Source organism: Podarcis melisellensis (genome assembly GCF_964234715.1).
Source record: "Podarcis melisellensis genome assembly, chromosome: 2".
Lineage (NCBI taxonomy): Eukaryota > Metazoa > Chordata > Lepidosauria > Squamata > Lacertidae > Podarcis > Podarcis melisellensis.
The window spans coordinates 103486429-103501706 of NC_138529.1; the positions used below are offsets into that span (position 1 = coordinate 103486429).

The 15278-nt window shown below is 47.4% G+C and overlaps 2 protein-coding genes across 5 annotated transcripts in view; both read right to left on the reverse strand.

Moving 5' to 3' along the window:
- Positions 1-4115, reverse strand: part of LOC309364321 (laminin subunit beta-1-like) — a 71631-nt gene extending 67516 nt beyond the window's left edge. Inside the window, exon 1 of one of the 2 annotated variants that reach the window (XM_081901296.1) lies at positions 4071-4115. Coding sequence is in view for 1 of the 2 variants with exons in the window: in XM_081901294.1 (XP_081757420.1) it covers positions 3911-3918 (8 nt within the window). In the remaining variant the exon portion in view is untranslated. The other variant, XM_081901294.1, reaches the window with a different exon arrangement.
- A 7423-nt stretch (positions 4116-11538) lies between these two features.
- LOC309365180 (uncharacterized protein) overlaps positions 11539-15278 on the reverse strand; it is a 45438-nt gene continuing 41698 nt past the window's right edge. For 2 of the 3 annotated variants that reach the window (XM_081903389.1, XM_081903390.1), the window contains exons 5-6: positions 14840-14937; positions 11539-12203 (exon numbers count right to left, since the gene is read on the reverse strand). In XM_081903389.1, the coding sequence (XP_081759515.1) occupies positions 11973-12203; positions 14840-14937 (329 nt within the window). In that variant the 3' untranslated portion in view covers positions 11539-11972. The remainder of the gene's footprint in view (positions 12204-14839; positions 14938-15278) is intronic. The other variant, XR_014165928.1, reaches the window with a different exon arrangement.

Below are 15278 nucleotides of genomic sequence, written 5' to 3' on the forward strand. Positions count from 1 at the left end.
TAAAGGAGAACCTACTTCATTTGCAGTTTCCGAAACAATTCGCGAACTGAAACAACCTTCGCCTCTGAAATTCGTACGTCTCCAAATTTTGCAGCTGTCTAGCCAAGGAATACACGGGGGGCGGGGGGGGGGAATGCATGGACTGGGGCAACATGTGCATAAAAATGCATACATACAAAACTAGGGGAAATTGCTTTGCAAAAATGTGTATATTAGGCACAATTTCACAGGCAAGTATATCAGGATAAATTTGCACTCGAATGCCAATGAATTTTCCCGGGGGCCTTTGAAAGCAAAACAGCAAAGCGTTTTGCAGAACTGAGCTTAAGGCGGGGAAAAATGAGGAAATGAGAGAAACGAAGGTTGACAGATTTACCCATCCCTAGTTCATAGAGAAGCTCACTGCAATTTGAATGGCATGCTAAACAAGATCAACACCCCAGATTGCTGGTCCCCTGGCTGGGACAAGAGTTCACGGCCTGGTAGCCAAGGGAGCCCATAACAGCCGCTGCCGAGAAAAGAAAGCTGAACACACAGCGCTGGCTTGGCCCAAAATTGGAAGCTGTGGGGACAAAAGAGGTGGCCAAGCCCATGCCTTGCCCAGCCACAGTCCGTTCCCAGGGAGCCTGGCAGCAGCCCGGCAGGAATGCACTTGTTGTGTCTTGCACCAGGCTTTCTCATAAAAGCACCAAGAATAGCTTATCCTCTCCCATTCTAAGCAACTCTCCCTGCCCAGCCTCCCTTCGGCTTTGATGGGATGCTTCCCTTTCACAGAGGGGGCAGGGTGGGAAACAGCCAGTGGCTCCCACCCCCCACCCCCTTACGGCCTTCATCAATGGCTTCTCCAGTCAGAAAAGCAGAGCTCTTCCTGAAGCTGGGCTTTTTAAAGATATATTCTCTGTTGGCACTGGGTTGCCAGGGGGTATTCCTCCTGCTCCGCACTGAGGATGGGGAGTATAAAGCCTGGAATGGAGAGCCAGGAACCATAGCCTCCCCTGAAGACAAAAGCAGGGGTTTGGCAATGAACACCGAGAGCAGGCCAAGCCATCGTGTGGGCTATGCATTTCCACCATGTGAGGGCATGCCTGGGGATCAGGTAGCCAGCTGATGTACTCAGCATTATCACGTGCTCCACCAGCAGAAATTAAATGGACAGGCCTTTTTATTAATGTGTAGCAACAGGATTATCCCCCCACCCCCGTTAATGATACAGAAACTCTGCCAGCAATTAAGTGGTGGCCACACCTAAGAGAGGGGGTCTCAGGTTCTTTTATCTTTTCATTAGTTGTTGCTGCTCACCTGTGAAGGTATGCAAGCAGCCTAGACTCCCTGCCCTGCTGGGCTTCCATCATCATCATCATCATCATCATCATCATCATAATTTATTATTTATACCCCGCCCATCTGGCTGGGTTTCCCCAGCCACTCTGGGCTGCTTCCAACAAAATGCACACGTCCTGATCAACTCAATCATGGACATACCTGAGCCAGGTATCTTGATAGCTGAGACATGCTGATTACTGTACTGCAGACACTGCATTTTTACATTTCTCCCCCAAAACGGAGTGTATCCCCCAAGGGTTAAGTTGATCCTACACTAGCTAGATACAGTGGACGCTCGGGTTGCGAACGTGATCCATGCGAGAGGCAAGTTTGAAACCCACAATGTTTGCAATCCGCAGCGCCACGTCTAAGCATGCAAAGCATGATTTAGCGCTTCTGCGCATGTGCGAGTGCCAAAACCCGGAAGTAACCTGTTCCAGTACTTCTGGGTTTTGGCGCAACCATAAACTGAAAACGCGTAACCCAAAGCGCCTGTAACCCGAGGTATGACTGTAATGGGAAATTTATACCAGAGAAGCCTGGTGTCTGGTTCTATCCTACAAACAGGAGACTCCGAGGATATGGTTAACTTATTTCCAGGCCCCACAAGACAACTGAAATTTCATTACACACGTAGCACGAGACACTCAGGCTGCTAGACTAGGGACTTGGCCACACTTCTGCCTAGAAAGCATGAGTCTGAGAGGTTTTTCATTTGCCCTTGCCACTTTCCCCAGGAAAACCTGCTCTTTGGCGCTGAACTGGAACAAACATCCATCCGCAGGAAAACCAAATGGACGATTGCTCCAATTCAGCAGTAAAGTTCAGGACAAGTATGGATGCGTGCCTAAGTTCAACTCTTCATCCTCTCAACCCGGTGTAAAAAAAAATATCAAATGACTTCATAGACAAAATACATCAAAAGCCGAAGGGCGGAGGGGAAGCTCCTTTTATAATCCATGGCCCAAATTGTCAGATCTGGGTTGTACAGCCAGAGATTTCATGTAGTCCCAGTTGAGACGCCCACCTCAAAGTAGGGGGCTGCACATGGTTCTGCACTAACAAAAAGAATCTGAACCAACAGAAAAGAAATTCAGTGACTCCCATCAATTATACAAATTAAACATAATTGCCCTACTCTTTGAACTGTTTTAAATTGGCTCAGAATGCAACTAATGAAAACTGTAGCTTTAGAAGGGTTTTTTAATTTTATTTTTAAAACTATGATCTGAGACTTTGTCCTTGTAGCAGTGGCTTGGTGAAAAATAGGCCACATTATTATTATTATTATTATTTGCCTTGTCTTCTCTGTGATTGCAACTAAAAATGTTAGATCCACCTCAAGGGGAAAGTTAACTGGTGTGAGTTGCAAGAACTGACTTTCTGCTGTCTTCTTGTGATAGAGTGACTCTTTTAGCAGTGGCAAGATTTGCTTTGGCAGCTTCAAAAAGTCTTTTTCCCCCTTTACTCTTTTATAATGTGATGAACAATATATATATAGAGAGAGAGAGAGAGAGAGAGAGCACGCACGCGCGCATTTTTGGTGTGTGTGATTATTGTGAATGATTACTTTCTTATTTTCTGTTGTGACCAATGTCTGAAAGAATAAAAGATAGACAGACAGACTGGCCTCTATGCGCTTATTTTGCATAATTTATTCTTTGAGCCACGGGGCATGGAAAAGAACTATGTAGACTCCTCACACCCCAACTTTTGACAACTGAAAATCTCCAATTTGAGCAGGCACCGCCCAAACACTTGCAAGTCTAACTTCATTGCCTTGAGGGCTAGAAACTTGCTGCCTAAAAAAACACACACACAAAAACTGAAAGCTGAGTTAAGGTTTTTGAATTGCGTGCCAATTTCCAGTTATCGCTGGAACCCTGGATTGTTCTAAAAAAGCAGCCTGGTACTTGACTGGGATCCTTACTCTTAATAAGTCCTGAAGGCAAAGTTTAACTAGAGACACACACACACGTCTCTTCCACAGAGCACATCTACTAATATTCTCTCCCTCCCCACTTTTTGGGGCAAACAACCAACACCCACCTTCTCCCATTAAACATGCCAGAATAGAACCATCCCAATTATAGCAAGTGGGGTTTTTGTGTGTGTGTGTGTCAAACTCGGATCTTGAGGTCCTCCAAGCAGCTTAGCTGAGCAGAAATCTCAGGATCCAGCTGCATAAATCGCTTCTTACCCTTTGGCCTATGCTAAGAAACGGATAGTTTGCAAAGACGTCCCCTTTTTTTGCATTCAGTCAGTCACCTTCCAGCCACCCACCCCGTTGCAAAATAAAATAAAATAACTAGTTACAGGTAGGTAGCCGTGTCGAAACAGAATAAAAAAATTCCTTCCAGTAGCACCTTAGAGACCAACTAAGTTTGTTATTGGCTTGAGCTTTCGTGTGCACGCACACTTCTTCAGATCAGAAATAAAATAACTTAGACGCCCTTCGCACCCACCCCTCCTTGCCTGGCAGCAGACGGCTGTCTGTTGGGCTTGGAGTGCAGAAGGAAGCCCGGAGTTCTTGCTTGTCAATTTGCCAGGCCTGGGGAATTGGGAGAGAGAAGGGCCCGACTCCTACCTGTTCATGTGTCCCTGCTGCGGTTCTGGGCCTTGGGCAGGCAGCTAGTGGAGTGCTGCACCCCTGGCCAATTTGGGCACATGGGCAGCCCGCACACAAACTCTCCGTGCTCAGTTTCGTTCTCTCTCTCTCTCGCACACATACATACACACACACACACCTCAAGAGCTGGGCTGGGCTTCCCTGGAGAAAGCTCCCAGGCAGCTCCTCCTCCCTTCGTGCGGTGCCAGGCGATGGGAGGGAGAGAGGGGAGGGCTCAGCCCTGCTTTCTGCAGCTCAGCCAAGGTAAGGCAACGGGCCAGGTGGAGTCGCTCCCCTCCCAGCTAGGGAGTGGCGTCATGCCACACAGAAGTATGAGGTGACCTAAGCCAGCGAAGCCCGGCCTGGCTGCTGTAGTCCCTGCAGGTGTGCAGGTGTCTGAGCTGAACTGGGCTCCATGGTGGGCTTGCCCAGCATCCTAAAGAAGCGGATTTGCTTAACAACACAACAGATATGAAGAGCAGAGCAGGTAGGAGCTCACAGGTTGAGCTCGTGCCCTGCTTGCCAGTTTCACACGGGCATCTGGTTGAACTGGTGCTCAGGACAGTTTCTCTGGCTGGCAAATGGGCCCCAAATAGTTGGCAAGCTCTGGCCTAGGTAAAGGGGTAAAGGGGTAAAGGGGACCCCTGACCATTAGGTCCAGTCGTGGCCAACTCTGGGGTTGCGGAGCTCATCTCGCTTTATTGGTCGGGCGAGCCAGCATACAGCTTCCGGGTCATGTGGCCAGCATGACTAAACCGCTTCTGGCAAACCAGAGCAGTGCACAGAAACGCCGTTTACCTTCCCGCCAGAGCAGTACTTATTTATCTACTTGCACTTTGACGTGCTTTCGAACTGCTAGGAGGGCAGGAGCAGGGACCGAGCAACGGGAGCTCACCCCGTCGTGGGGATTTGAACTGCCGACCTTCTGATCAGCAAGTCCTAGGCTCTGTGGTTTAACACACAGCGCCACCCGCATCCCTGGCCTACTCACAAACATATTATAGACCAGCCGTTCTCAACCTTGGGTCCTCAGATGTTGTCGGACTACAACTCCCATCATCCCAAGCAAGTTGGACCAGCAGTAAGGGATGATGGGAGTTATAGTCCGACAATGTCCAGGAACCCCCGGGTTATCGAGAAAGTCCGTCCACTCATACATTGGATGTGTGCTGTGAAGCTGAGGTACGAAGCAGTGGTACCTCAGGTTACATACGCTTCAGGTTACAGACTCCGCTAACCCAGAAATACTACCTTGGGTTAAGAACTTTGCTTCAGGATGAGAACAGAAATCATGCTCTGGTGGCGCAGCGACAGCAGGAGGCCCCATTAGCTAAAGTGGTGCTTCAGGTTAAGAACAGTTTCAGGTTAAGAACAGACTTTCAGAACGAATTAAGTTCTTAACCCGAGGTATCTGGTTACAGGCAACTGCTGTAAAAGCAATTGGGAAACCTGTAACAATTTCCACTGGGCGAGGGCATGTATTGAACCTGTGGCTTTCTGGACCTTCTTGTATACAAAGTGTCTGCTCTGCCGCTGAGATACTGCCCTCCCCTCTATGAGGAAGGCGTTCTTGCTACTGCCAGGAGAGTTTCTTTCTTTACATAACTCACAATGATTAAAGCTGGCAAACGGCGGCTGCCATATTCATCATGTAACAGCTCCAAGAAGGTCCAGCCCAGGATATTCCGTTGCCTGGGGTGAGAGACAAGATGGTGCCCGTCCCACAACTCCATATACAAAACCAGCTTGGCTGGCAACCGACTCCGAAGGCAGCGGGTTTGCTTGGTGGTCACAGGAACAGGCCACATAGAGCCAGTGTGAAGTGACTTACGCAAATCAAGTCAATTTAAATCAGCAAGAGAAAAGGCTGGTTTAAATAAATCAGATTAAATGAACTATTTAAATCAGGTTCCCCACTGATATATTTTCATATGTTACCTAGGCAACGGTGCAGCTATGGCCAGAAAATCACGTTAAGAGTTGCCGGGACACAACTCCTTTTAACGTCAAGGTCAATGCGTTCCCTTGTGGGAAATCTTGAGGGAGGGGTCACATGCCACAAATGGTTGGGTCCAAAGACAAAAAATGGCCACCATCTTATTCTGTCTCTTCTGCCAACCCCTTCTTTCTCAACGTGGTTTTCCACTCCTCTTCCCTGTGTGACAATTTGTGTGAAAGTTACCTCCCTCCCCACCAGGGCCCATCTATCCTATACATATATTCAAAGTAGTATCATGATGCAGTGGTACCTCAGGTTAAGTACTTAATTTGTTCCGGAGATCTGTTCTTAACCTGAAACTGTTCTTAACCTGAAGCACCACTTTAGCTAATAGGGCCTCCCTCTGCTGCTGCGCCGCAGGAGCATGATTTCTGTTCTCATCCTGAAGCAAAGTTCTTAACCCGAGGTAATATTTCTGGTTTAGTGGAGTCTGTAACCTGAAGCGTATATAACCTGAAGTGTATGTAACCTGGGGTACCACTGTGCTTTAAATAAGCATGGGGTCCCTCAAAGTTCCCTGGGACCTGAAGTTTGTTAAGGGTGCCGAGAAACCCTCCCATTGCCCTCAGAGGCCGACGATTCTCAAAAACAGTTCAAGAACAATTTCCTCTTCCCAAGGAACTCTGGGAATTGTTGTGTTTTAACTTGTTGTGACTCGTCTTGAGACCTAAAGGGAAAGGGTAGATAATAAATCAAATCAATAATAATTAATACGAATAGCAATATTTGCAGTGAAATGCTCACACGCCCCACTCGGTCTCGTCTTAGGCTGCAGACATGCAATACATTCAAAGCATTTTTTAAGCAAAGAGCCTCCAAAGGCTCTTGGGAACTGTAGTTTAGCCCTCACACAGAACTACAATTCCTAGCACCCTTAAACTACAGTTCCCAAGGTTCTTCAGGGAAGGGAAGGTGCTTTAAATGTGTGGTTTTTACACAGCCCCAGACTGTGCGTATCTCCTTTCATAGGAATGTGCTACAGCTCTGAGCTACTCATTTTAGGCAGCATTAAAAAAAATAATCTTCCATATATACTGAAATTGAGAGTTACTGATAAAAAATATATTGCAGAGGGGTAGCTCTGTTAAGCCTCTTGATGCAAAAATGCCACCTTATCAACTAACAGATTTGTGGCATACGATTTCATGGACTACAGCCCACTCCCCCTATATCTGATGAAACCTTATGCCACAACGAAACTGGTAGTCCTTAAGGCGCCAGCCACAAGTTCCTTTGTTGACTTTGCTCAAAAACAGCATGTTTACCTCGGAGGTCGAGCACGACAGCTTCTTTTTGAGGACCACCATAAGCAGTATCTCAGCAAAAGGATTGTAGTGAGACGTATAAAGGTAAAGGTAAAGGGACCCCTGACCATTAGGTCCAGTTGCGGACAACTCTGGGGTTGTGGCGCTCATCTTGCTTTATTGCCCCAGGGAGCCAGCGTACAGCTTCCAGGTCATGTGGCCAGCATGACTAAGCCGCTTCTGGCGAACCAGAGCAGCACACGGAAATGCCGTTTACCTTCCCGCCGGAGTGGTACCTATTTATCTACTTGCACTTTGATGTGCTTTCGAACTGCTAGGTTGGCAGGAGCAGGGATTGAGAAACGGGAGCTCACCCCGTCGCGGGGATTCGAACCGCCGACCTTCCGATCGGCAAGTCCTAGACTCTGTGGTTTAATCCACAGCGCCACCCACGTCCCTTAAGTATAAGACACGACTCTCTCAATGCAAAGGTGAGCAAGCGAGAGTCTAAACATGTTCACAGGTTGGAAACGTAGTGGTGAAGCAGGTTAGGTGGCTCAGATTCCAGAGAGCCCCCTTGAGGAATGGCATGGAACTGCACCTGCCTTTCTAGCATACTTCAATGTCAAAGGTCACCCTTTTCTGTATTTCATCAATAAAATTGATCAAAATTCCGCAGCTGGAAAAATACAAATTCTCATATCAGAAAGACTGGAAGATGATTGGCTTTTAACTGTAGCAGCTCTGGAGGAACCTCAATCTGCTTCATTTGAAAATGTTATTCATCCTTCAAGACCCAGATTGCAAATTACATTTTTTGTTTGTAAAGGAAAGGGGAAAGAGAGAAACCGTATAGCGGGAAATGGATTGGTGACATCTCCAATTTTTCCTCTGCAACCATGAGAGCTAATCAATGCTTTAAAACAGGCTTCCTCAAACTTGGCCCTCCAGATCTTTTGAGATTCCAATTCCCATCATCCCTGACCACTGGTCCTGCTAGCTAGGGATTATGGGAGTTGTTGGCCAAAAACATCTGGAGGGCTGTGTTTGAGGAAGCCTGCTTTAAAACAAAAACAAAAACCCCTGAGATTCTCGTGATAATATAAGCAAGGATGCGGGTGACGCTGTGGGTTAAATCACAGAGCCTAGGACTTGCCAATCAAAAGGTTGGCGGTTCAAATCCCCGCGACGGGTTGAGCTCCTGTTGCTCGGTCCCTGCTCCTGCCCACCTAGGAGTCAAAGTGCAAATAGATAAATAGGTACCACTCCAGCGGGAAGGTAATCGGTGTTTCCGTGCGCTGCTCTGGTTCTCCAGAAGTGGCTTAGTCATGCTGGCCACATGACTCGGAAGCTGTATGCCGGCTCCCTCGGCCAATAAAGCGAGATGAGCACCGCAACCCCAGAGTTGGTCACGACTAGACTTAATGGTCAGGGGTCCCTTTACCTTTACTGTGCTTGAGCAGCAAACCTGTAGACTCAGGGCACAGTTCCAGGAGTTAATTTCAAAGTTTAACCGTGTAACTTACTCCCAGAAGACGCGGTGGTGGCCGCCATCTTGGATGGCTTTGGGAATTAGACAAATTCCCAGAAGACAAGGGCTCTCAGTGGCTGCAACCAAAGTCTTCCTTTGACAGCCTCTCATCAGAACTGAAATCCAGGTAAACGATACCTGGCGCAGCCTTAGTCTTGGGCTTCTATTTATCGACTTTCGAGCCATAGTGATCCTAAGTCCCCAGCTCCTATTCATTTGGGCAGCCCCCCCCCCGCTTCCCTTGGGCTACTTGACACCTTCCTGTCCTGAGGCAAGGCAGCATTGAAGAAGTCTGGGGAAGGGAGCTTGCGCTGTCAGCTCCTGAACCTGATCTGAGAATTACTTTGCAGCTTTTGTTCTAATACGTCACAATTGGGTTTCTTGGCAGAAAGGTGGTATATAAAGGCAATTGGATAAATAATGAATGCATTAAGCCTGCTTCACCCCCCAAATCAGACTTTATATGCAACGAGGAAAAAACGACTGGGAAATTGCTTGCTGCATCTCCTTGGCTGCAAACAAGTGAGAACGAATGCTCAATGAATGGCCCACATTGTTTAAACTAAGGTTACCATACGCCCCCGTTTCCCGGGGACAGTCCCCGGATTTACAAATCAGTCCCCATACAAAATCCATTGAAGTTGAAAAGTGTCCCCGGATTCATTGAAAAAAATCTGGTAACCTTAGTTTAATTATCCTGCAAACCTTTTGCAAACAAACCAGGGGGGAATGCTCAGTAAACAGGTCAACTGGAAGCAGCCACAGCCTGTTCAAAATCTTTACCAGGCAGCCTTGTTGGTGGCTCTGCCCCAGACCCTGCAATATCCAGCTGGCAAGGATCAGAAGGTGGTGTTTTGTGTTTTGATTTGATTGCTTCTGATTTATATCTGACCTGTCTCCAGACAGGTCATCTGTTTCCTCCTGCGCTGCTGCCTGCCAGTCCACAAACTGCGGGTGCATGGGTTGTGCAGTCTGCGGAATGTGGAATACCAATGAGAAACACAATGACCTTCCCTTGGACAATTCTCTGTGCACTCCCAAACACAGAAAGTACCGTAAACAGATGTGGAAAAGGCCAAGGCTCCCGAACCTTTTTGCAGCTATGAAGGAGGAGGTATTTTGGCAGGCGGAGTGTGTTGTGTTGCAGCGCTGGAAGAGAGCGAGAGAAGAAGCCGCTGCAAAAAACTACCACTTTAAAATGTTCAGAAAGGCCTGCCCTACTTCAACATTTGACTACCCTAGAAGCTTTGAAAGAAGTTGCCGACTTCTGCATATAAGAAGCCTGCTGTGGTTCCTATTCTTTTCTTTTGCACTCCATTCTGTGACGCCTGCCTATCAGTTTCCTTTCGCAGAGTCCTGATTAAGCGGCTGCATTTGTCGCTCCCACTGTCACGGCCCCTGCAGGTTAAACCAGGCAGATGTTGAGGCTGTAATGAGCCATTGTCCGCAGAATGAGAAACTCTGTAAGATCCAGAGTCCTTGAACTCGTAGGCAACATCTTGGAAACACGGTTTCATTGTTTGTATGCTAATGTTCTATGTGAAAAGCTGCTGCTACTCAAGACTTCTGCGCCAGAAGGCTGAGATTCCTCCACTGGGCAAAAAGATGTCAAAGACTCCTAATAGGAAATGTTCTATTAAATGAGATTATACACAGCTAACCAAAAGATTTGCTTTCGGGAAAAGTTAAAGCTGGATTTTTGTTAAAGTTTTCTGTGAAAGAGATCCCCCAGGAATCTGGGATCCAGCATGCAGAACTGTCGTCTACAATCAATCCCAACATAGATTTCATTTCCATATATCTGACAGTCGCTTTGGGACTTTCTTAGTCGTGGGACTTAATGAATAAATTTAGTAAAACTAAAATTATTATTATTAATAATAATAATAATATTTATAACTTGTCCTTTTTCCACAAAGAGTCCCGGGTGGCAAACACATGCACAATTTAAAAGCAAAAACATTCTAAATCAGTTAAAACATCATTAAAAAAACTCTATTACAATTAAAATTATCTGAAAGCACTTTCGGTTTAAAGCATTCTAAAACACATTCAGTTAAAAACATTATTCCATCTGATGATCATGACATTTCCAGCAACAGTATTCTTCAGTTCCCAAATGCTTGGGTAAAGAGGAATGTTTTCAAATTCCTCCTGAAAGTTAATAATGATGGAGACAGGCACACCTCACCAGGGAGGACATTCCACAACTGGGGCGCCATCACTGAAAAGGCCCTGTCACAGTTAAGCACCAACTGGGCAGCCTCTAGTGGTGGCAGCAGCACCAACAAGGTGCTGACCACTGTAAAGTCCAAGGCGGTTGGTATTGGAGAAGGCACTCTTTGGAGTACTTGTGTCCCAAGCCCTTAACAGGTAAAGTCTTGACAGTCTTGACAGACTCTAGGATTGTGCGCTCATCTCACTCTAAAGGCCGGGAGCCAGCGCTGTCCGCAGACACTTCCGGGTCACGTGGCCAGCGTGACAAAGCTGCTCTGGCGAGCCAGCACAGCACACACGGAAACGCTGTTTACCTTCCCGCTAGTAAGCGGTCCCTATGTATCTACTTGCACTTAAGGGTGCTTTCGAACTGCTAGGTTGGCAGGCACTGGGATCGAACGACGGGAGCGCACCCCGCCGTGGGGATTCGAACTGCCGACCATGCGATCGGCAAGTCCTAGGCGCTGAGGTTTTACCCACAGCGCCACCCGCGTCCCTAAGCCCTAAATATATCTGTGGTATTACATGCCCCACCCCCAATGTCTATAAGCAGTGAGAAATGTCCCAGTAGTTAGTAGAGTTTGGCTTCCTTTGGAAGGAGAGATTCACAGGAGACTTGTTGCCTTTTTGTAATGTTTTATTTATTTACAAATATACAAAACATAGAACAGGTGGAAACAGTCTGCACACACTCCAAGCAAGGAAATAATCCTGCTCCCTGCATGTGAGATACCCAGAGAGAGAGAGAGAGAGATGATACCTGCTTTAAAAGTGTCAAATACAGCTGCTTTAAAGGTGCTGGGAACCTTTGTGCTGAAGAACAGGATATGATTCTAATACAAGCAAGAAGGCGCACTTATCACTGTGCTTTTGCCCTCATTGGAACGCTGGGATAAGTCAATGCAGAATACTCCCTGCATTTCTATCTAACTGAAAGGGCTAGAGACTTCTCTAAACATTTGGAGAAGTCGGATCTCGGAGAAGGGGCCATGCCTCTGCAGGCCATGCTCTCTGGGGCTGATAGTAGCCCCTCTCCAGTTCCAGAATTAGTTATGCCGAACACACCTGCGCCCGTTTGTGGTTCAAAGAGCAATGGAAGTAGCGCCTTGGTCCTTCTGTTCCGTAAGGGTCACCAAGATCAGCGAGGTGCTTTGTGGCCAGAAGGTGGCTGGCTGTTCGCTGGTGCTGCTTTGCAAGACGGTGCATAGCACGCAGCTGTTGCCGCCGTTGAGATACTTGCTGCAGACACTGCGTCGTAGAAGGACGTCCCAGCCAGGGTACCTTGAAGGAGGCAGCAGAGCTTCAGGTGGTAGCCACAGACTGGGATAAGGCCTCCAAAAAGGGACGAGGGCGCGGACAGTCAGTCCAGGTATTTATTTATTCATCAACTTAATGAAAAGTCTATCAAACCTAGACCCTGGGAGACTGACAGCTCTTACAAAAAAGGTAAAGGACCCCTGGACAGTTAAGTCCAGTCAAAGGCGACTATGGGGTTGCGGTGCTCATCTCACTTTCAGGCTGAGGGGGCTGGCATTTGACGCAGACAGCTTTCCGGGTCATGTGGCCAGCAGGACTAAACCACTTCTGGTGTAACGGAAACCAGAGTGCACGGAAACGCCGTTTACCTTCCTGCTGCAGTGGTACCTATTTATCTACTCACACTGGTGTGCTTTCCAACTGCTAGGTTGGCAGGAGCTGGGACAGAGCAACGGGAGCTCACCCCATCGTGGGGATTTGAACTGCCAACCTTCTGATCAGCAAGTCCAAGAGGCTCAGTGGTTTAGACCACAGCGCCACCCGTGTCCCATTGGCATAAGCTCTTTTGGGCTAAAGCTCACTGCATCAGATGCAGGACTAGTGAGTGACTCACGAGGTTTTCTTTGGCTCCTGTTAGCATCTGAGGTGAGGAAAAAGTACCCGGCCCCCTCACTGCCTGCTTGAAACTGAGCAGTGAAGGTTTTATCTAATCAGAATTTTGTAGGATTGGGGATCTCTTTCACCCACTTCAGTGGGGGGGGGATCTATGCAATCAACTGGCTGATTTAGGGATCCTAGCTTGGAAGCTGTCAGGAGGTCACCCATGACTCACATCTCCCTGTTCCGCATTTCCAAATACTTAAGTGATGTCCGCTAAATGAGAAGTACTATGACAGGCCAAAAACAAGATGGAGAGATGTGGGTATTCGTTCCACAGTGTTTAAAGCCTGTTCAGTTGCTCAGAATGGCAAAGTCAGCACAGGAAACCAGTTAAAATGGAGAGGGCATTCACTCACACTGGGGTGCAAACCAGGACTACGGCTGAGAAAAGTTAGGACAGGCTAGTCCTCAGAACAAAAGATAAACTTTATATTTTTGTTATTGCTTTCTTATGTTTCCTTAAATTACTGTAAGCTGCTCCGAGCATCAGAAAAGCAACTGGAGGGTGGCATAAAAGGTTAAATCGCAGTTTTAAAACTGCTAGGTTCAATTTCCGGTGTCTCCACCTCTGGGCAGAACTTGGAAATTCCCCTCTCTGAAACCCACAGGATTTCTCCCCACAGGCATCTGGTTGGCCACTGTGAGAACAGGATGCTGGACTAGATGGGCCATTGGCCTGATCCAGCAGTGTTCTTCTAAATGGCCTCAGCTCAGTATACCTGAAGGAGTGTCTCCATCCCCATCGTTCTGCCCGAACGCTGAGGTCCAGCGCCGAGGGCCTTCTGGCAGTTCCCTCATTGTGAGAAGCAAAGCTACAAGGAACCAGGCAGAGGGCCTTCTAGGTGGTGGCGCCCGCCCTGTGGAACGCCCTCCCATCAGATGTCAAAGAGATAAACAACTACCTGACATTCAGAAGACATCTGAAGGCAGCCCTGTTCAGGGAAGTTTTTAATGTGTGACATTTTTATGTATTTTTAATCTTTGTTGGAAGCCGCCCAGAGTGGCTGGGGAAACCCAGCCAGATGGGCTGGGTACAAATAATTAATAATAATAATAATAATAATAATAATTACTGTTTTTGAAGCCTGAAGAGCCAGTCAGAAGAAAAACTACTGAGCAAAATGAACCAGTGGTCCGGCTCCTAACAGGTTAATAAGAAGGACACTGACAAACTGGAACGTGTCCAGAGGAGGGCAACCAAAATGGTCAAAGGCCTGGAAACGATGCCTTATGAGGAACGGCTAAGGGAGCTGGGCATGTTTAGCCTGGAGAAGAGGAGGTTAAGGGGTGATATGATAGCCATGTTCAAATATATAAAAGGATGTCACATAGAGGAGGGAGAAAGGTTGTTTTCTGCTGCTCCAGAGAAGCGGACACGGAGCAATGGATCCAAACTACAAGAAAGAAGATTCCACCTAAACATTAGGAAGAACTTCCTGACAGTAAGAGCTGTTTGACAGTGGAATTTGCTGCCAAGGAGTGTGGTGGGGTCTCCTTCTTTGGAGGTCTTTAAGCAGAGGCTTGACAACCATATGTCAGGAGTGCTCTGATGGTGTTTCCTGCTTGGCAGGGGGTTGGACTCGATGGCCCTTGTGGTCTCTTCCAACTCTATGATTCTATGAATAGATAGGTATCAAAGAAGTCTTTAAGACAGATATGGAGCCAGTGTGGTGTAGTGGTTAAGAGCGGTAGTCTCTAATCTGGGGAACCGGGTTCGCGTCTCCGCTCCTCCACATGCAGCTGCTGGGTGACCTTGGGCCAGTCACACTTCTGTGAAGTCTCTCAGCCCCACTCACCTCACAGAGTGTTTGTTGTGGGGGAGGAAGGGAAAGGAGAATGTTAGCCGCTTTGAGACTCCTTAAAGGGAGTGAAAGGCGGGATATCAAATCCAAACTCTTCTTCTTCTTCTTCATGAGAGGGGTAGCAGTGTGACAGTAAAATAATAGTTCCCAGACACATCTGGGTTTTCTGTAGGGTCTGGTCTCAAGCATCCCACTCACCTGCTGAGAGACTGAGCGGCCCTTCTTAGCTGCTGCAGCCTCACGCTGGCGTTTGGGTTCCTCGTGCAGCGCCTTCCAGACCTCCTCAGCGCCCATATCTGTGGAGCAGGGTGGTTTTTTTAAAAAAAGTGTGAATGTCACTTAGAGACTCTTTTTATGTGGCAACAAGCAACTCATAAATCAAAAGCAATCAAATCAAAACACAAATCGCTTTCCCCCTAAAGAGATAATTGGATTTAAAGGAGACTTTTCATGAGACAAGTGAATCTCCACACAGCCCACCGCAATCACTTCACTTCATGAGTCACGACAAGAAAAAGAAAAAAAATCATCTGATAATTTGGTGGCACTAGCCATAACTGGTCGTGACTGAGTTTCTGAAACTGACGCGCACACATACACAGCTGTTGGTTTAGCAGCCTGTTAGCAGACTGACGTG